Source organism: Pogona vitticeps, chromosome 1 (assembly GCF_051106095.1).
Source record: "Pogona vitticeps strain Pit_001003342236 chromosome 1, PviZW2.1, whole genome shotgun sequence".
NCBI lineage: Eukaryota > Metazoa > Chordata > Lepidosauria > Squamata > Agamidae > Pogona > Pogona vitticeps.
In genome coordinates this window covers 129,101,910-129,123,051 of record NC_135783.1, presented here as the reverse complement: position 1 = coordinate 129,123,051, position 21,142 = coordinate 129,101,910, and the positions used below count along the sequence as shown (strand labels likewise).

At 43.9% G+C, this 21,142-nt stretch overlaps 1 protein-coding gene and 1 long non-coding RNA gene across 2 annotated transcripts; both read left to right on the top strand.

The window, feature by feature from the left end:
• Nucleotides 1-1,483: 1,483 nt before the first annotated feature.
• Nucleotides 1,484-20,600, top strand: ALKAL2 (ALK and LTK ligand 2). Its single transcript, XM_020782624.3, has 6 exons — nucleotides 1,484-1,835; nucleotides 3,925-4,263; nucleotides 13,734-13,787; nucleotides 13,873-13,953; nucleotides 18,088-18,153; nucleotides 19,961-20,600. Exons 1-5 carry the CDS (start codon nucleotides 1,640-1,642, stop codon nucleotides 18,150-18,152), a joined length of 735 nt encoding a protein of 244 aa, XP_020638283.3. The 5' UTR covers nucleotides 1,484-1,639; the 3' UTR covers nucleotide 18,153; nucleotides 19,961-20,600.
• On the top strand, nucleotides 4,280-12,590 carry LOC144587727 (uncharacterized). Its single transcript, XR_013542871.1, has 2 exons — nucleotides 4,280-9,351; nucleotides 9,865-12,590. It is a non-coding gene; the product is annotated as an uncharacterized LOC144587727 (long non-coding RNA).
• Nucleotides 20,601-21,142: the final 542 nt, after the last annotated feature.

Genomic DNA, 21,142 nt, shown 5'->3' with positions numbered 1-21,142 from the left:
CCTCCCATCACAATATGTTTCAAGCGCTCATTATTATTTATTATCGATCATTTATGAGTCTGGAGCATAAAACACAAGGTGTATGAGCTAACTATCCTTCTCATTCATTGTCATAACTTCCCTATGAAATGAATGCATCATTTTATAAATGGAGCAGTAATCCTGGAAGTGAATGAGTTTCTTAAGAGATATTTGTGATTTTTCATTTGTGGTACTGAGCGCTTCCTTGTGAAGGGCTTATCGTGCTTCAGTCATGGAATTTTACAGGGTTATTATACAGGATGTCATGTTCCATTGATAATCCTACTACTTCTTTATCTGTCCCCTTTTAAGGAAAGGAAAAGGCAGAGCAGTGCACCATATCTTCTAAACGGCAGCACAAGGAACAGTCTGTAAGCAAATTGGGGATCTATGGCACAGTGCTCATATCAGTAGACCACTTAGGTGTGTAAGGGGATTTAAAAAAAATAATAACATAAGATTAAGCAGCCAATTTCCTGTCTTAACAAGTGACACAGAGTTGTCCAATGACTGAAGCTTAAAACTCGATTTAATCGTATGCCTTAAGAGACGGAGAGTGTACTGTATTTCATGTGCATACCTGGTTAACACCATCACATTTGTATGTCTCTACACACAGTGATGGCTGTAAGTGCTCTATACAATTATATAGGGAAAATATATAAGACTGGGAAGACTCTGGTTCAAATCCCACACACAGCCGTGATCCTGACTGGATGATCAGAGGGATTCGGGCAGCGGCACTGGAGAAATCCTCCTTTCCTAGCCCGAGAGAGAGAGAGAGAAAGAGAGCGAGAGCGGGGACCTGAGGCTCCCGGAGTCCCGATTCCTGGAATGACCGAGCAAGCCACTCCTGGTGCTCTGAGGGGAGCATTACCGGCCCCGCGGATGAGGGGCCGAGACCCGAAGCAAGCAACTCTCGTCACGCTCAGAGTCGCTTTTCCCCCTCACGCAGGGCCAGCCGCGAGTGGGAATGGCGTCGACCTCCTCCTCTTGCGGTCGCGCCTTCTCGCTCGGCAAGATGAGCTCATCCTCTCACCCAGGCTCCCCATCCTCTCTCTCTCTCTCTCTCTCTCTCTCACACACACACACACACACACACACACACACACACACACACACAAAACACCCGCCCTGCCCCCTCCGCCCAGTTCCTGCTGGTAATTCTCCCTGCTGGTGGTAATTCTCCCGCGGGCGGGCGGAGATGCTAGCAAGAGGAATCCCGGGCGAAGACGAGAAGGGGAGCCCCTGGAGGAGGCTGCCCGTCCGAAAGGAAACGGCGGAGGCTCGGCGGGAGGGCGGGCGGGGGAGTCGGTGGGTGGGGGGTCGGGGCTCAGGGGGGGGTCCTGGGCGCCCTGCCCACCGCCCTCCTCGCTCCGGCGGGGGCGCGGCGCTTCTCCCTCCATCTGCGGGGCGGAGACCTCTGGAAAATAGGGCTGAGGGGGCGGGGGCGGGGGGGGAAAGGAGGGGCGAGGGAACTTCGGCAGCCCGACGGGCGAAGGCGAAGCAGAGGGACGACGGGGAGCCGGCCGTCCACCCACTGGCAAGTCGATCCTCTCTGACTCGGCCGCGGCGGCCACCTCATGGGCTCCCCAGGAAGCCTATATAAAGGGCGGCCATGGAGGAGCGGCGGGAGAGCAGACGGCGTGCGCGCCCGGCAGAGGACGGCGACGACGAGGAGGAGGGCGCGCCAGGAGCCAGGCGACAACTCCAGCCGGACCTCCCCACGCGCCCCGCCGCAGACCGCGCGCCTCGCTGGGCCCGAAGGGAGGGAAGCCGAAGCCCACTCAGAGGTCTGAGGCCAGCGGGGGCAGGTAAAGGTCCGCTAAGCAGAGGGACGCAAGACCCGTCCCGCTCCGGAAGGCGGCCGCGGCCGGATTTATTAGCATAGCCATGAGGGTGACGAGGACGAAGAGGACAAGGAGAAGGACCTGCGGGGGGCAGCCTTCGCCCCACGAGCGCAGCACGGCGCCCGCTTCCCGCCAACTTCAGCCGCTGCAACCTCCGCCAAAGGCGCACCGCTGAGGGCGCGCGCGCGCCTCTCCCTCTCCCTCCCTCCCTCCCTCCCTCTCTCTCTCTCTCTCTCTCTCTGTGGGGCTTTGGGTGTGGGTCTGGGGTGTGTGTGTGGAGCGCGAGCGCCCTCCACGGTGTCGCGTGCCTCTTCCTCGGGGCAAAAGGAGCCCGCGGCTAGGCGGGCGCAGCCGGGGAAAGATGCGCTCGGCTTCCGTGCCTTCGGAACGGGGACGCGGAGACGGAGAGGCTCGGCCACTGTCCGGAGGGGTAGGGACCGTGGTGGCGGGGGTGTGTGTGTGCAGAAATCAAGGGCCTTGAAGGCGGAGAGTAATTCCGGGCTGTACACGGGGCGGGAGGGAGGGGGGCGAAACAGGGTCTGGGGGGGCGGGCGCTGGGCGAGCAGGGGAAAGGGAGAAAGCTGTGGCTCAGCGCTGGCGCTCCCACGGATCTGTGCAGCGGAGATCTCCAGCCTCTGCCGGATTTTTCACGTTTAACGTGAGACGGGCGGAGCGCTGTCGGGCTTAGTCGCTAGCGCGCGTGAACTGGGGTAGGTGAGATGGGGCTCTCGAGAGTCCCGATGGAAGCGCAGCTCTCCGCAGGCAGGAAGGAAAAGAGGTCTCATCACCGGGCGCGAACCTTACCAGCCTGGCCCCGGCGTATCTGGGGAGGTGAGAACATTTCAGAGCACCTAGTGTTCGAGTCGACTTGTAAGACTAGCAAACTTGATCCGAGGGAAACTTTGCCTTCAGAAGCAAGACCAAACCCTCACCGAGCCCGCCCGCCGACATCCCAGGCTGCAAAGAGCGCTTGAGAGCCCAGCCGAGTTAGGCGGACTTCAAGCTTGAGTATGTGTGTGTGTGTGTGGGGGGGTTCTTCCTGAACTCACTGCTCATCAGAGATCTGCCATTAGATCTACTTTTTGCCGGCAGTTGAGAATTAAAAGATTCTCAAGGGAAAAGTTACTTCTGCAACTCATGCACAGGCCAGCTACTCACCAAAGTGTGTGATCAAGAGCATAACGGGCGCTTGTGATAGGCTGAACGAGTATAGGATTCCGTATCTGACCAGGGATGTACATAATGGGCTTTGGCTGTAAGGAAACTCGGGAGCAAAATGAAGCAAGGGGCAGTGCCCGTCGTGCCTTTAACTACGAGGTGACCGGGATGAGAGCTTCTCCACCTCCCACTAGGAGAAGCCTCGGTTCCCGCTGTGGCTGCGACTCGTGGCGCATCCTTGGCGCTCGTGGGAAAGGAGCGCGCGTGGCAGGGGAGTCCGGCTCTCCAGTCCGGGCGGAATAAATCGAGTTTTCTCGAGTGGTTTTATATCTGAAGGCGCCGATCAGAAAAGTTTGGGGTTTCTTTTTTTCCCCCTCGGATCATGTTTGTTCAGAACCTAGATCCTCTGAAATGTTCTTGCATTCCAAGAATTGCCGTGGTTTCCCCCCGTTGTTTTTGGAGTTCAGTTGTAGGATAACAGTTTTATTTCACTTTAAAGAAACAAAATTCGTTCCATGTTATGTATTTAGTCGGTCTTTTAAATGGATTTACACCTAATCCCATACCGTCCTTGATAGTGAGTCAAACTTTTGATCAGTATCTTCCGTTCTAACAAATTCCCGTGAAAACTCCGTGGAACTCGTGAGGGAGTTCGATCGCCCCCAAATCGTTAACTCTTTCTTGACCAAAGACTATGCAGCCACCAGAGCGCTGTAGAGCAGTTGAGGATCTGAATGTCTTGTCACTGCCAGGAGAAAGAGGGAAGGCAAGGGGTCTTTCTCACTAGCCGGGGATATTTAATTTCCCCACTGGTTCAGCTGATGCAGCTTTCCTCCTGCCCTCCCCCTTTCTCCTCCCCCTCTTTCAGATTTTCTTCTTTTCTTTCTCGTTTTAGGGGGAAAAGGAAGGAGCGTGGCCCCGTCTTCCCTGCGCCCCTGTTTGTCCTCCCGCCACCCAAGTGCCATGCGCGGATTTTTCTGGTCTCCTGCGCTGGCCGGGCTGCTGGTGCTGGTGATGCTTTCGGCCGCCGGGCGTTGCAAAGAGAGAACGGAATCCAGCGCGGGGCTGAAGGAAAGGCAAAACCTTTTAAACTTAATCATGGAGATAATTCAGGAACTTAAAAAATACCACTTGGAGGAGGAGGAGGAAAATGGGGTGCGGTACAAACAAGACTACCTTTTGGGCCGCAGGGAAGTGCCCGATTATGGAGGGTACTCAGAAGAGCAGAGAATCGGTAAGTGGGCTGTGTTGTGTTCTTAAACATCCCTGGATATCGGTTCTGGCACTGCTAATTCCTTCTTTCCTTCAACTAGCAGTGATGCCAGGACAGGAAGCCCCCCCCCCCCGGCCCCCCATTCAACCGCCACAAGCAGGCCAAGCATCTTATTGCTTGTAGGGTCTCTTCTTCAGCATTGGGTGGCGCTAGGGAGCAGAACCAGCAGATGGAAATCAGATGGAAATCATGTATTTCAGGGGAGCTGGATCCTAGTTCTTACCCTTAAGCCTATTAAAGAGTGCAATTTCTCATTTGAAACACTCTTTCAGGCATCTCCTTTAAACAAGGACCACACACCTTAAAAGGTGGTTGGCCTGGTTATTCAACTTTTAATTTCTCATATGATTTTTAAAGGACTACCCTATTGCTGTAAATCTTTTGGAGTTCAATTATTACATCCCATTTAGTTCAGGAGGACATGGACTAAGCCCCACAGTGTAGTAGCCATTCAAGTATATATTGTCTTAAACAGATAAGTGCTATTTTGTTGTATTCCCTATCAATAAGTCTTAACCTGTGCTTAATAAACCGTGCTTTAACAGTTTGCTGTGGTGCAAGTAATGCGAATTTTGCTAGTGGTTCTAAGTGGAGTGGGGTGGCCTTCTCTAGCAGCTATTTTGTTTTTCAAAACGTTTCACTGGCATAATATGACAGATTTCTCCCTGGCTTCCTTTCAGGTTTTCAGTTCATTTTTAGTGATAATACGTAAGAGTACAGCCACACTAGCAGCAGAAGGTGACCTAATGTGCGACACTTGGGAACAGTCGGGCTTTAGAACAATCTAATCAAGCCTGACCAGTCAAATGGAAATGGCTCCTGCCAATAACTGCTGAATAGCTTGGTGATTTAGCTTAGTGGCTGCAGAACCAGAGGCTGGGAGTTCAGTTCCCCACTGTGCCTCCATGACAGGGGCTGGACTTGATGATCCATAGGGTCCCTTCCAGTTCTGCAGTTCTAAGATGAGGTTGATTAATAATGTGAAGTAGCTTAATGTGAGTCACTTCAGGATATTGGCAAATTAATCACTCTCCCTGCTCAGCACAGGGCAGGGGAAGTAGGGAAAATATTTTGGCTATATTTAGTCTATTGCTGATGCACTGCATCAGTTATTTAAAAAAATTAAAATATATTTCATTTGCCTTCTCTTAAAGCGTCAGTCAAGAAATTGCCTGCAGTCTAAATTTAGTCCAAAACATTTTTTTCATTTCCCCTGCCCTCTGCCAAGTGAAGGGAGTGATTAATGCGCTAATTTTATTTATTTATTTATTTATTTAATTTATTTATTTATTTATTTATTTGCCACCTTTCTCCCCCTAGGGGATCCAAGGCTGATCACAATAGGTGAAACAACAAATTTTAAAACACTACATAAATATAAGATTTAAAAAAGAAACATACAGTAAGATTAAAAAATCAGTCTCAAAGCAATTCCAGAAACATTGGGGTTTGGAATGGGCAGAAGCCCCCTTATGCTGGAGCCACTGGCCTTGTGTTGGCCCAATCCCTTCGTGCTAGCTAATTTCATATACTGGCCAGAACAACTAGATCTGCAGGTATAATTGCTGTGCTGGCTGAGATCAGCTGACAGAAGATCCCCCCCAATAAAGGGTGTGTGTGTGGAGAAGGGGAGGAGCTAAGTGACTCCCTTCTTAGTCCAAACTGTGCAGGCACAGATTTAGGGCAAGGTCAGGGTATTCCTAAGCCATTTTTGACATCTGTAGGGTGGAAGTGGTTTGGATTCAGTACAGACTCAGATGTTCGCTTAGCCTTTGTGGGTAATTAGGTTTGGGCCCTAGCTCAAGATTGCCCTGGCACTTTTAAGAAGTCAGTTGGACTTAAGTTAGTTGTTATGAACATGGCTCCCATGGACTTCAGTAGGACTACTCTAAGTGTGGCAAAGTCTGGAATCAATGGAAGAGGACAACTGACAGATGTCCTATTTTTTTCCTAGTCCAATACTAATAAGTTTTTCTGGCTGGCTGTATAGAATTGGAATTGATTGTTTGACAACTACCTGCCAGTCTCTCAGATATTGCCCTCTGGTTTTCTGCTTGTATTGGAACTTCTATAACTGTTTCCCCTATCTGGTAGGATCAGACCTTTTCAAGTAAGAGAAGAGAACATAAAACCCCTTGGACTCTCCAGATGTTTTCATCTTTGAGAAGCCCCCCAAGCCAACGTAGACGTTACTGTTTCAGTAATGTATACATGCTAAAAGGCCGATGCAAAGAGGCAGTCACGAAAGCAACAAAATCAGGAAGCTCGACAGGGTACAGATTGTATTTGTCTTCAGTGTGGAAGGGATGGTCACTCTTGAATTGGCCTTCTCAGCCACACTTGACGCTGTTCCAAGTCCTCCAAACAGAGCACGTTACCATAGTCTTTCGAGACTGAAGGATGCCTAACTAACTAATTAATTAAAGAAGCCCCAAGCAGCATAGAAAATGGTAATGGACTTTAGGAGTTGTAGCCCAAAATATCGGGAGAACAACATACTGCCCAATCAAGATAAAGGATTTCTAAGTGCAAACTATGCTCCCTTCTGACACCAACTTCATTCTGGTGCACATACCATGTCTGGCTTGAACACTGTACTGCACACGGACAACTGAATTACTTTGTTTTCTCAAACATTTAGCATACCTGCTATTGCTGTTGTTTGATGCTTTAAAAGCAACAGCTCCCATCTCGAGTTTTAAAATTCACTCAGAGAGGTGAGATGGCTTCATGTTTGACACAAAAACCAGCCTATCTGTGAGACCCTGTCTTCCTGTCAGAAAGGAACAGCCTGGTACTTTAAAAAATTCTGAAGAAGACAGACTGTATCAATGTTGACGCCATGCAGCTGTCCTTCTATAGCAGGGTTGTTGCTGGAATGTGGAACTGTCCATAGGCCCACTTTTTTTTTCTCCCCACCTCTTTTACTGAAGTCAGTAGAATAAGGATGTGCGCTGGAAGCTGCCTGATCTTGACTTAGACCTTTGGTCCATCTAAGATAATGCCAACTTGGACTGGCAACAGCTCTCCAGATTTGAACCTTAGAACTGCAGATCTGGAAGGGATCCTGTGGATCATCAAGTCCAGCCCCTAACAAGGAGGCACAGCAGGGAATCGAACTCCCAACCTCTGACTCCACAGCCAGAGACTAACCCACTTTTCGGTCAAGATTCTTTCTCAGCTACACCTGGGGATTTCCCATACAAGGACTCAGTGCACCAATCCTGTATAGCTTTAAAATCATTCAATACCAGGTGTATTTAGGATGGTACTGTATAGCAAATTGGAAAATACTTTCATTGACTGGATTTACAGCTAGTGTATTTGTGAAAATCGTTATTTCTGTGATGATCTTTGCCATCCATGAAAATGTGAGTATGCATTCAAAAGTCCCCACAGAACATATGCCTAAATTTCAGTCCAATCATTGTATTGCTGTTCCAGAAACCATAGCTAGAACCAATCAAAGTCCTGTTCATCTCAAACTACAATAGCTTAAATCAGACCATTTGGCTTAACTGGCTGTGAGCTACTTCAGATGAATATTTCTTTTGTTATAGCAGGACAGGTCTGTAAAAAAATAATTGAGGAAAGCATTTTTAGACATTTAGGCTGTAGTTCTGTTATCACTTCCCTGGGAGCAAGTACCATGGGGTTCATTGGGATTTGTTACTCAGTAGACAAGATGTAAGACTTCATGGTTAGAACTTGTAACTCTAGCTATAGTTGAAAAATTAAAGGAAGCTTAAATCTCATCAAAATGGGAATTTTGGCTTGTCAAAAATATGAGTGAAGACACGTCAGTTTCTAAGTTCCAATGCATTCTGACACTTGCATGGTATATAACTCTGTGTAGGTCTATGCAGATGAAATGATGGAGACATCACAGATTATGAACTAAATCAACATCTGTGCTCTCACTGAAGTCTATGGCACATAGTAAATCTGGAATACAGTAAAAAGAAATAAATGACCCGACTTTCTGCGCAGACACTGGACACATCTGGGCAAGGCAGGGGTTTAGGCTAGGCTTAGTCCTCCAGATGTTGTTCATCCTCAGTTGCCATTAGCTCTAGCCAGCCTAGGCCATGGTGAGGAACATTGGGAGCCATAATCAGGCAGCATCTGGAGGACTGCAAGTTGCCCACCTCAGGCTTAGACCATCTCCAATGCAAGAACACCCCCGCTCCCAGTGCTCCCTTGACTGGGAAAAGGGGGAGGCATGAGTACAAACTTCTTTGTCTTAATCCACCTCAAGCATGGATTTTTTTTCTTGAGCGAAGTAAAAAGGTTTATAACTCCTGGTCAGTGAGTGTGCTCAGCAGGTGCCACACTCGGATATAACGAGTGGCACAATATTGATAGAAGCAAAACCAATACATTATTAGATGACTCCAGAATATCCAGGAAACCACATTGCACAGGCAGGGATGCAAGCTGTGGGTGTGTACACTTTGAATAATCCTGTAGGATCCAGGCCCTGTCTTTATATGAATGCTGCTTGTTCATAATGACAATAATTGTTTTGTTCTGGTCTTAAGCATACCTATTTGGAATTCAGTTTCGGTGAAGCAGTAGGACTGCAGTTTTGCTATGTGCAGGGTTGTGCATGTTCTGCCATATCAGTAAACATGTCCCATAATCCCCATTACAGCAACTCTGCTGGCTGCCAGTCTGTTTTCAAGTACAATTCAAAAGTGCTGATTTTAACCTATAAAGCCCAAAACAGTTTGGGTCCAAGCTATCCCAAAGATGGCATCTCCCTTTATTAGCCTAGTCAGGTATTAAGATCATCAGGAGAGGCTGTTTTCTTGGTCCCACCACCTTGACAGGTGTGTATGATGGGGATACAGGAAAGGGCCTTCTCTGTTGCTGCTCTCAGACTTCTGAATTCTCTCCCACTGGAGGCCAGGCTGGCCCCATCTTTGCTGTCCTTCTGCAAGCAAGCAAAAACCTGCCCTTCTACAAGTTTTCCCTGAGTCACTGGCTGGGTTTTTTAACTGATGGTTGTGCCTTACTGCTTTGAACACGTTTTTGATGTTGCTTTATGTTACATACAGCACTGATGTTACCTGTCTGTCATGGGTTTGGAGGGAAAGTTCCATCCTATGGGGAGTGGAAGGCGGGACATCAGGAGGAGGGGCTGTACTGTATATATATGTGGAGCTTGTGTGAAGAGGAGAAGCTGGAGAAGAGCTGAGAGAAGAAGCTTGAGTGGGAGTCTGTGTGTCAGACAGGGTACTACTGTGTGTCAGTCAGTACCAACCTGATAGGTTCAGGTGTCTGTATGGTTAGCCAGAACTGATAGGTTCAGGGTCTGTGCTTCAAGTTAAGTGTTCTGTGTGAACCAAACTGTGTGTATGTAGGATTGAGACTAAGCCACGTTACTGTATCTTATTCACCTGATCATTTTATTTTCCCTGTGTGTCATTTAAATAAACCTTGTTCTTTTATTTGTTAAAAATCCATCCCTGGTCTGTGTGACTTCTTATAGGGAATGGTTGGTGGCAGCTTAGTGAAACTGTGGCATATCCCAGTAGGTCTGGGTTTGTCACACTTTAGTTTACTGTCTTTTAGTGTGATATCTGTTTGATCCTTTTAAAAGGTTTGCATACTTACTCTTTTTAGTATTTAATATTGCCTTTTAATGATGTAAGCTGCCTTTGGTTCTTCTTAAGGAGACAGGTGGGGTGAAAATAAGTGAATGAATGAATGAATGAATGAATGAATGAATGACCCACCCATCCCCAAATAATAACAATTCATTCGGACAATCCAAATCATCAAGCCAAAATGCTGAAGTTAATAAATGTACCAGATTTGTATAATTCATTCTGGTTTTGGTAGTCATAGGAAAGGGAAAGAACCATGGAAAACTTAAAGTCTTGGTCTCAATCCAAGCTTGCACGAATGCTTGGCATAGTGTTGGACATCCTTGTCGATAGGCTTCTCACCTCAGCATGTAGCAAGTTAGTCCCTGCCAATCCCCTGCACGGTCATTCTTGACTGACAGTGGGACTGTCAATCAGCAACCTCCTGTGGGTTTACTCAGTATGGCCGGTACTCTTCCTGTGGGAATTCAAGTTGTTCCTAGTTGTTCCAAGTCTATGCCAGATGGCTATCATTAGAAAAAAATCCCTCCATAGCAAAGCTCCAGAGCATTCTGCACGTGCTGTACAGCATTGTGGGAAAATTGTGGCTCCCACGCACTGCTTAGGATCTAGAACATGTTCCAGTCCAGCTCTGATCTTTTTACCAGAGTCTGCTGGTTTTCCACATTGATGGAGTCTTATTAATTAATAATACTGATTTACAGTTTGAGAGCATTTAAAAGTATGACTTCTGTTGCAGTCTGAAATAACAAAACCACCACCTTACAGTAGGGCCAGAGGATTATGTGTGCCTTTCTAGATATTATCCTACTACAGCTCCCATCAGTCCCAGGAAACATAGCCAATGGTGAGGCAAGATGGGAGTTACAACCTGGCTGCAGCTGGAAAGCCACATATTCTGCACCCTGGGTCTACAACTGTACATCGTACAACAACAGTTCAGAAGGCATAAGAATAATTTAACTAGCAGATTGAGGTTTGTGTATAACTAATCCATAGCACTTCATAAGAATAGAAGAATTTAGACATATTGGTGAACCTTAACAACTAATAAAAATAAAACCATTCTGAAACCAGCTTTCCAACTTCTGAAAATTTGCCCCATCAACACTGATAAGTTTTGAAAGGAACTGCTAGCCAGAACCCACCCCATCAGTTCTGTAATGCATCTGACTTATCTCCTGGGGAAATTATAAGAGGAACGCGTAAGCAATGAATGTGGTACATGACACAATTAGGTCAAATACAATAAGGTCAGTTTGGCTGAGCCTGCTTCTACAGAGTACATAAATGTTGTATTTCGAGAAATGTTTAAACTCACCAGTGAATCAGATCTACGATAAAAATGCTCCAAGGGAATTCAAAGGCCATTTAGGCATTCATTTATGGTAAAAAATAAATAAAGTACGGTGTTTCATGCCCAGTCAACATTAAGGCATCCACCTAAGTAACTATAAAAGCAATAAAATATGACACTGAATCAAGGATATAGCTATAAGCTGCTAAAGAGGATTTCAGTAATCTAGTTACCTCCTCCCCCACTGACACTGAATACAAGATGTGGGAAAGCAAACCGCTGGAACAAAGAACAAAGTTGTTTACTGAATGTCTCCTCAGCCCCAAGGTTTTGTTGAATATTGTGGTTCCACTTCCTATAAAGGCAATATTCGCCTGTCCTGGAAGTTAGATAATGGCCTGAGGAACTGAAATCATGGAAATAATGGCAACCTAAATATTTAGTAAGTCAGAGTCCAGGTTGCCTTTGTTTATTATGGCCATCTACACTTCTGGGTAAGTTAGGATGTACGTATAAAGGCATCTAATTGTATGTGAACTGATAATACAAGCATGGAAGAACAGCTAGCCTCTGAGATGAAAGTGGATTTATATGTTTTGTGGACACTTCCATTAATCATGAGCTTGCTAAGCATCAGCATTTTGGTTCCCATTGGATACTGTGAAATCACTCAGCTGATCTACATAAACACAGTGTCATTTGAAAGCCCATAATGTGCAAACAATATTATGCAGTGATACAAAACAGGAATGGACTCAGCAGTTCAATAAAGTGTCCTACATGCTCTTCATCAGCCAGATGTGTGTAGCCTTAGCTCAAGTGACACTCTCTGGCACACTTTATATCAAATAGCTTTTCCAGCAGCAACTACAGTGGTCAAGATTCTTTTCCCTCCAAAGTGCCACAGGCACATCATGACAGATCAGCCATGGAAATCAAGGGGTGGGCAGGTAGGAAAGTTACAGTATGTGTTGTGTAGTTTGATTAGTTGGCCCCATAAAGGAAGCCAGGGACTTGAGACTGCAAGAGCTGAGCAGGCCTCTTGATTACAGGGCATTTTGGAGGTCGCTCAATTCATGGTATCATCAGCTTCCAAATCCAACTATTTAGTTTTGACATATGGAACACAATCCACTGAACAATGTGGATATACAATTTGCACACAAAAATCCAACCTGGTTTTTAAGTGATGGATGTCTTCTAGCCACCATGAGAAGAGGCATCCTCTCCTATATGTGAGAGAAGGCAAGGGAATCTTTAAAATAGTGGTTGCTACTTAACATTTTTGTAGGTACTTGTATTAAAAGTTATACATTGTTTAAACTTGTTTTTGGCAGGGATATTCAAGGGTTTCCCCATCTATTTACTTTTTTGAAAAATACAGGCTTAAATCATAACACACACAAACAGATTTTTTTAAAAGCCCAAAACAAACAAACAAACAAAAAAGAGGCAAGGAATAAAATAGCAGGAATAACAAACTTTAAAAAGACAGAGTCTGGAAAAAAACTAAGTGTAAATATAAGTGAAAGATAACCGTGTGTCCAAATAACTACACATACAAAAATACGTCCATTTATAAAATTCAAAGGTCATTCTATTGCAAAGTTAATATGCATAATAACATGCATACCCAAAAGAACTTATGGCCATGCACAACCAGGGCATATATTTATCAGGTATATGTAATATACCGTATTTTTCGCTCCATAAGACGCACCTTTCAAAAAGACGCACCATTTTTTTAGGAGAAGAAAACAGGAAAATATAATCTGTTTTCTTCGCTCCATAAGACGCACAGACTTTCCACCCCCCGTTTTGTGGGGAAAAAGTGCGTCTTATGGTGCGAAAAATACGGTACTTGATGCTTCCTCATTAATTAGCTTAACAGATTAATTGATTAAATTTGCAGTTATATTACCCTCTGCCAATGGGTACCCAATGCTTTTCTGGCTGAAGCAACATTTAACTAGCAATTTTTTTGGTACCCAAAGTTTCTGGCTGAAATCCTGTTGGCACAGCTGCTGTGAGCAGCTCGGATATTGTCGTAAAGTGCAGCCATGTTGTGGCTGTTTTAGGGTAATAAAATACTTCCCATCCCACCCACTTTGTCCTGGGGCAGCCTTTGAGAGCCAAAGAGGTGGGCACAGGTTAAAGCCAGAAAATCTGCCCCCCTCACAGCAGGACCAGTGGCAGTGATTGAAATCATCCCCGCCCACCCCCGTTCCGTGGTTGCTGAAGGCTTGCCTAGGGAGGAGCCAGAACCTTGGGGTAGTTAAGAGGTCTTTTAGTTGCCCTGAAACTGCCACAGCAATGGCTGCAGCTGATTACATAATCCTAGTTGCATATGTTGCGCAAAAGGATTTCAGCCTCCATGGGAGGAAATGGATTGTTTCAGAATGTAAGATGTTTGAAAATACCCCTGTCCCTTTTAACCAGTTTTTTACCCTGTTCTGAAAACCAAGGTAACTGAATGTGAATGATGATTCTAGTAGTAAATGTCAATTCATTCCTTTTGACAGAAATAGTTCCTAGAGACCTGAGGGTGAAAGACAAGTTTTTAAACCACTTAACAGGTAAGCAGAATTTGAAGATCTACACGTTCTAGTCTTTCTGACCATTCTGATTCAGCTCATCCACTGTTCCTTTTTTCCCCTCCAGGTCATCTTTATTTTGGTCCGAAATGCACTAAGCACTTTCATAGACTATACCATCATACAAGAGACTGTACTATCCCTGCATGTAAGTCCCACCATCTGAGGCTAGAACCAATGGCCAGTCACTGAATGTCATTCTTAAGAGCTGTCTCCTACTGCAGTTTTCATTCTGCTCCTTTAAGACAAACTTTGCAATGTGGTGCTCTTTGGACGTGTTGGACTACAAGCTCCAGCATCCTCAGCCTATGTCTCCAATTGCAATGGGAGTTGTGGTTTAATACGTCTGGAAGGTATCTGATTGAAGGAACTTCTAATTACGGCAATTCAGCAGACTATTGCTAAGTTATAACATGGTTCAAATGTGGATCTATCCTCATTATTGTAAGTTTGAACAAAATGTCACCCCACATTTGGTAATCATAGCATTGCACTCATTGAGAAGACATTTTAAATTGCTGTTGCTGCCATTTCTGTGAGACTCCTAATGGCTCTAATTTCATAAACTGTCATTTAAAATATTCTTTCTGCGAGCAGCCAATTTGGGCTCCAATTATATGTCAACTCCTTGAGTTTACAATGTAATAACTTGGAACTTAATAGTTCATCAGATAACACAAATCAATAAATCCAATGTGTTTTAGTTTTGCAGCACATTTGTTAAAAGACAGTTTAAAAACCATTTTCCAGCTCTACAGTTGGAAAGAGTCACTATTGGTGTTAAAATGTTATTAAAACGTTGCATTTTCCCCATAGTTTCTTCAGAGCCCAGTCTTAAACCACGATTCTAAGAATACAATTAACTCTTTGTCACTATTGCATTTCTTTTCTTTTTCTTTTTTTTCTTTTTCCCTATGCACACCATTCTGAAAAGGTAATACACTGAAATGAAACAGCTCCCATCACAGTTACTTATACTTTTCAGGAATCTGCATTTTTTTCCCAAAGCAAGAGATGGAGCTCAGTTGCAGCTGGCCATTATTATTTGAAAATGAAGTCCACCCATTCTTTATTTATGACAGAAGGCATTTGGGGTTTTCTGTTTCTCCCCATCACCACCACCACCACTTTTACTTCATTTAAACCATGAGAACTCAAAATGCCATACATACTTACAGTTATAGAATACCTAGTAAACATAACTGGATTCTGTTTGGTATTCTCTCTTTTATGGTCCTCTCTTTTAAAAATGTATTGTTTCTATAATGCAATGATGGAATTATTAAAGGGCAGTATATAAATTTCATAGATTTATAGAATAACGAAGTTGGAAGGGGCCTATAAGGCCATCAAGTCCATCCCCTTGCTCAATTCAGGAATCCAAGTAAAAGTTTACTTGGCAGATGCTTGTCTTAACTTTCTCTTGAATGCCTCCAGTGTTGGAGTACTCAGGATCTCCTGAGGTAACAGTTTTTCATTGTTGAACTGCACTAACAAATTTTCCTGATATTCAAATTAAATCTTGCTTCCTATAGCTTGAGCCTATTAACTCTGGGATAATCAAGAGCAGACCCTGCCCATCCTCTGTATGGCAATATTTCAAATATTTGAAAAGTGCTATCATAGCTCCCCTCAGTGTTCTTTTTTCAAGGCTAAACATGCCCAGTTCTTTTAATCTTTCCTTGATTTCCAGTCCCCCGACCATCCTTGTTACCCTCCACTAAACTTGTTCCAGTTTGTCTGCATCTTTGTTAAGTACAGTGTCCAGAACTGGACACAGTATTCAGGATGGGGCTTAACTAGTGCTAAATAGAAAGAAACTAGTACCTCATGAGATTTGGGGACTATACTTCTGTTCATGCAGCCTAAAATAACATTTGCCTTTTTTGCAGCTGCACCACAATGTTGACTCACATTCAGCTTGTGATCTAAAACAATTTCTTTCTCACAGTATCACTGAGCCAAGTATTCCCCCCATCTTCTAACTGCACATTTGTGTCCTCCCTGCCCTCAGGTTTGGAACTTTGAACTTACCGTGGTTAAATTTCATTGTTGTTTTCAGCCCAGTGCTTGAACCTAATCAAGATATTTTTGAATTTTGTTTCTGTCTTCCACAGTCTTCCACCCAATTTTATGTCATCTGCAAATTTGATAAGCATCCCCTGCAACCCCCATCCAAATCATTAATAAAAATGTTGAAGATCAGCAGGCCCAGGACTGATCCTTGGGCTACCCCATTTGTTACCTCCTCCCAGTTTGAGAAGAAGCAATTGATAAACACTTTCTCAATATGATTCTGTGACCAACTGTGGATCTACCTAATAATTGCTCTATCTAGTTTACACCTAGTTAGCTTGATAAGTAGAATGTCATGGGACGCTTTGTCCAAATCTTTCTAAAGTAAGAAATATCATATTTAGAGCATTCCTACTGCCTACCAGTAGATACTAGAATCTTCAGTTCCAATTCTCTTTCAACTCCTTTCAGAAGAAAAATTCATCCAACAGTTTTTGATTTCAGGTTATGGTTCCTTATTCTCTCCTGGCAACTGCTAAAAGCTACTTGCACAGGCAAGTCAGATACACATCAATGGGTGCATTAGAAACAATGATTTGTTTTACTGGACTAAACTTGGTATTTGTAAAGGCCAAATATTGGGCTTTGAATACCAGGAAGTGTGTTGTTCCTTGGCATTAAACCAGATGGCCTCAAATAAACATGTCAGGACTCCATAAATAGAACCTTATCAGTTGTAGTTTTCATAAAACTGACTACCAATACACTCTATGGGGGCAGATCATCCATAAGAGCAATAGGTAGGATCTGCCCGCTACAGATTTTTATCTTATTAATAGACTCCACCAAGGGTAGATGTTTCAGGACATTTTGTTGTCCTTCATCCAGACCTTTTATCAAGCAACAACAAGCATGCATCTGGCAGGACCTGAGTCCCAATCCTGAGCCCTTGAGTGTGTCTACATGGTCCATGTGGTAGCAAATAAGAGCTTGCAACATTTCTCACAGTTCTATGAGGAACATGAGACTGACAGAAAAGAGTAACTGGCCCGGTGTTACCGAGTCTAGTGTGTTTCATGGCTTAGTGGACACTAGAACCTTTATTTCTCCAGTCCTTACCACTGTACCACACTGGTTCTCCCTATTATCGCCTAGGGAACCACTACAAGCAGAAAGGTGAACAGTATCAGTTCTTTGTCTTTCTAGTTCTCAACAGCAAATTATCTCTCTTTTTTGTGCTAGTTATTAAACAATGTGCATGAGCAGTCGTTTATTTCATTCTGGTGTAAGACTAAGAGGTGAATATCAAAATGTCATACTTACTATCTGCATACCTAACCTGCCCATTAATGCACTATAAACTTCTCCAGCATGTATTCATTGGCAGGGCAATTACATACGATGTTTTAATAGACACTTCAATCTCTGTTAAAAAAGACAGGCCCCCTGATCCTGTGCATATTTACCTGGATGTAAGGCCAGTGCTTTTTTTTTCCTATCTGAACAGTGCACATAGGATTGCATATAAACAACCCTTTATGCACTGCTTAGGACTCATCAAGAGTACTGTGTCCAGTTATAGATACTACACTTTAAGAAGGATGCCAACAAACTGGAGCACATTCAGAAGAGGGCAACAAGGAAGGTCAGGGGGCTGGAAACCAAGCCTTATGAGGAAAGACTGAAGAACTAGGCATGTTTGGCCTTGAGAAAAGAAGACAGAGGGGTGATATGATAGCACTTTTCAAATACTTGAAAGACTGTCATGCAGAGGAGGGGCAGGATCTGTTCTCAATCATCTCAGAGTACAGGATACATAACAATGGGCTCAAGCTACAGGAAGCCAGATTTTGCTTGAATATCAGGAAAAACTTCCTAACTGTTAGAGCAGTGTGACAGTGGAATCAATTACCTCAGGAGGTGGTGAGCGTTCCAATGCTGGAGGCATTCAAGAGAAAACTGGACAGCCAACTGTCAGGTCTGCTTTGATTTGGATCCCTGCATTGAGCCGGGGGGTTGGACTCGATGGCCTTATAGGCCCCTTCCAACTCTATGATTCTAAAAAGCTCTGAACACCACATTTATACAAAACCAGCTTCTTAAGTACACAACTTTAAATCTGCAATTTTGAAATACAATAAATGATTTTAAAATTAATCACAATGAGTTTGCTCTTTCTTGTACAAGCTGCTCATTTGAAAAGTTAAAGAAACCCTATAACAGCTTTTTTTGTGTGAACTTCCAACTGTGATTTTTTTCACTACAGACTATAAAAGGTGTGCCAGGCTTCTTACACGGTTGGCAGTAAGTCCAATGTGCATGGAAGGATGAGGTAAGCTTTTTGAAAGAACCATTTGCACACTGCCTATATTTGCATAGCAACCTCTCCATTGTAGGCATTTTTTTTAAACAATAGCTTAGGGCAGTGATGGCAAACCTATGGCATGCGTGTCACAGAGCCCTTTCTGTGGGGATGCAAGCCATAAGTTGCCTGATCACTACTCCCCTGCCCCTGCAGCCAAACCTCAGGAGGCAGCTGCAACTGCAGTGCTGGCGCTTTGACAGGCGGCGGGCCGAGGTCCAGAACAGCTGGCTCTGGCAGCGGATCTGGAGTGGGGTCTCAAGGCACCTACCTCCGTCCCCAGGATTTCCCCTTCTACCGCCACCTCCGGTTCCACTGCAGCCTGCAGGATTTTTTGTTTGTTTGTATTCAGTTTGGGCACTCAGGCCCAAAAAGGTTTGCCGCCACTGGTTTAGGGAGTGTAACGTAACACTATATTTGGCAAGACACTGGCCATAAATAAAAGGGTGTCCCCTACTGCCGGTCTGTGGGTTTCCTAGAACTCAGCTGCGGAGATGGATCTCCACCCGCCTGTGAGGGGGGCATGTTGCGCTCACGGGTGAGCGTGTCGCGCTTGCGGAGGGGCGTGTTGCACAGATCCCGCACCCCCCTGACCGGTCCACAGTCCCAAAAAGGTTGGGGACCACTGCCCTACTGGAAAACAGCATAAAGACTCATTTTTCTTTATTATTGATAGATGCATCTAGCGAATAGTGAATTAACTTTCCTTGCTTTTTTTAAAACAATGAACACGAGGTACAACAGGCCTTAAGTTAGCATCCCTTTTCTGTACAGACAATAGATGTCTGCAGCAACAGATTATGCATACCTTAATAAAACTTGATATATATGTGGACAGGTGTGATACCTGCTTAACCACAATAACTTAAATAGAGATGTTCTAAAACAAGCCCCCAAACATTCTTCTTTCTTGAAATCAGTACATCTATAGGAATCTTAGCCTCTGAACAATGTGTTCACTTTTAATGTACTAATACTGAAGTACTTTGGGGTGAAGCTCAGTATTATCTCCTTTTATTTGTGATATTCAGATTGTGAGTGTTACTGCTGATGTAGCTAAAATGATACGCTCCATTCAGAGGAAAGCATTAATCAGGCTTGAGAGGGGACTCTAAAGTATGGAGTATGTTTAGAAATGAACCCTGGGAGAACTTCTTAAAAAACAAGGATTTGAGCATGCTTGGTAGTGATAGAAGGGAAAGAAATGTGGGAATTCTAAATTGGGAACATCCATTCTGCAACATTTTGTAGCCAGTCATACTTGTTTTAATTTTGTCTATTCCATACTTTTTGGTAATATTATTTAAAACCAGTTTAGTTCAGTCTTCAAAAAGTAGAAACAACCAGTCTGATTCATGCATAATGACTGTGGCCGTAAGCAATGGAATACCTGTATTTCAAAAGAAGCACAAATACAGTATATACTTCAGACATCCGTAGTCTCCATCCATCAAGTTTGAAAGGCTTTTCTCATCTACCCAAGCCTCCAGCCACTCAGAGGAACAGGAAACCTGATTACTTAAGAAGTCAGATTGTATGTTGAAATTCGGCCCAAAAAACTCCCACCAAAACCCCATGAAAACAGAAAACAAAGGGGAAAACCACCTCAAAGCATATAGGGCAAAATATTGCAGCACCTTGAAGTCTGTTTCTGTCAGAGCTTTCATGGATCAAAATCCATTTCCTCAGACACAACTGTATGAAAAAGTGAAATATGTTAACATTTTATGAGAAATGAAAAATAATATTTTGCTCTTTTTGTTTTATTTTGCTTCAGATGATAACTACTATCATAAAAATATAGACAGAAACAGAACCAAGTGAAGTGCCTTGGAAACCAACAGGGAAATGAAGCAACATCTTTGTAACATATTCAATTGTGAAGAGATTTATTTTTGCAAATTCATGGACTACTTCCCATAAATCTTTAAACATATGTTTTGTATACTGTCGCCACTGTTTACAGATACACATTCTTTGGCAGAAACACTACCAAAGCAACCTAAAATGTATCAGATTTTGAAGCAGCCCTACAACAGAAGTGTTGCATTGCCAAAATAAAAACAAAAAAGATAATTGAATGAGTATCAACTTTCCCAACATGAATATATTTCGTTCTGAGACACGATGAGACACTTTCAAGGAAAACTTTCTATAAAGAAGGGAACACCTGACATCTTTTTTGCTTATGGAACTCAACCATTTCATTACAACCTTTCCATAAATCTGTTACATTGGACTTGTGGACTGCAAACTGTATGACATGCAAGGGACAAACAAGTTTAACTCCCAGATTCTGTATCCACTCTAAAATGCCATCTGTTTTCTGTACGATAGAGGTATAAACATTCCAGCTAAATGTGCAATATGTAAATACTGTAAATAGCACATATAAGAAATAAAATGTTTGGATATAATGTTTGGCTGTGCCTGAATATTATGGTCTTGGGAAGTCCAATGCAAAGCGGTTTAGGTAACTGGTTGCTGAGCCAGAGTTTGGGAGTTCAATTCCCCACTGTTTCCTTGACAGGAGCTGGACTCGATGGTCCCTAGGGTCCCTTCCAGCTCTGCAGTTCTAAGTGGATGAGGATGATTATATATTTTTTTAAAGTGATGTGATAAACATAACAGATACAAAGGCTACTCAAGGAAATGCTTCAACAGGACTCTTGCAAATAGTTCTTTTATAATAACCACATCTCAAGTTGTTTGTCACCACCTTTAATTTTGCCACAGTCATGCTAACTATTGCTCGGATTTTTGATTTTGTCCACCACAAAACAACGACCACTGCCTTGAGCCTCAGCAAGACACATCTCAGCAGAGGAAGACAGAGAACGAGCCCGAGTCATGTGCACAAATGGTTCTTTTTTTTTCCTTTAAGGTTGCAAGGATAGAGAAAGCTCCAACCCATGTGCAGGACAATGCAAAACTATGCACGCCTCCTTTGTGTCACCCC

What these genes read in the sequence shown, in the direction of transcription:
- ALKAL2 (XM_020782624.3), top strand. Translation starts at nt 1,640, where the DNA reads ATGGAGGAGCGGCGGGAGAGCAGACGGCGTGCGCGCCCGGCAGAGGAC. An exon ending in TCTGAGGCCAGCGGGGGCAG is followed by an intron (nt 1,836 to 3,924) that starts GTAAAGGTCCGC and finishes TTCTCGTTTTAG; the next exon opens with GGGGAAAAGGAAGGAGCGTG. An exon ending in GTTTTTAAACCACTTAACAG is followed by an intron (nt 13,788 to 13,872) that starts GTAAGCAGAATT and finishes TTTCCCCTCCAG; the next exon opens with GTCATCTTTATTTTGGTCCG.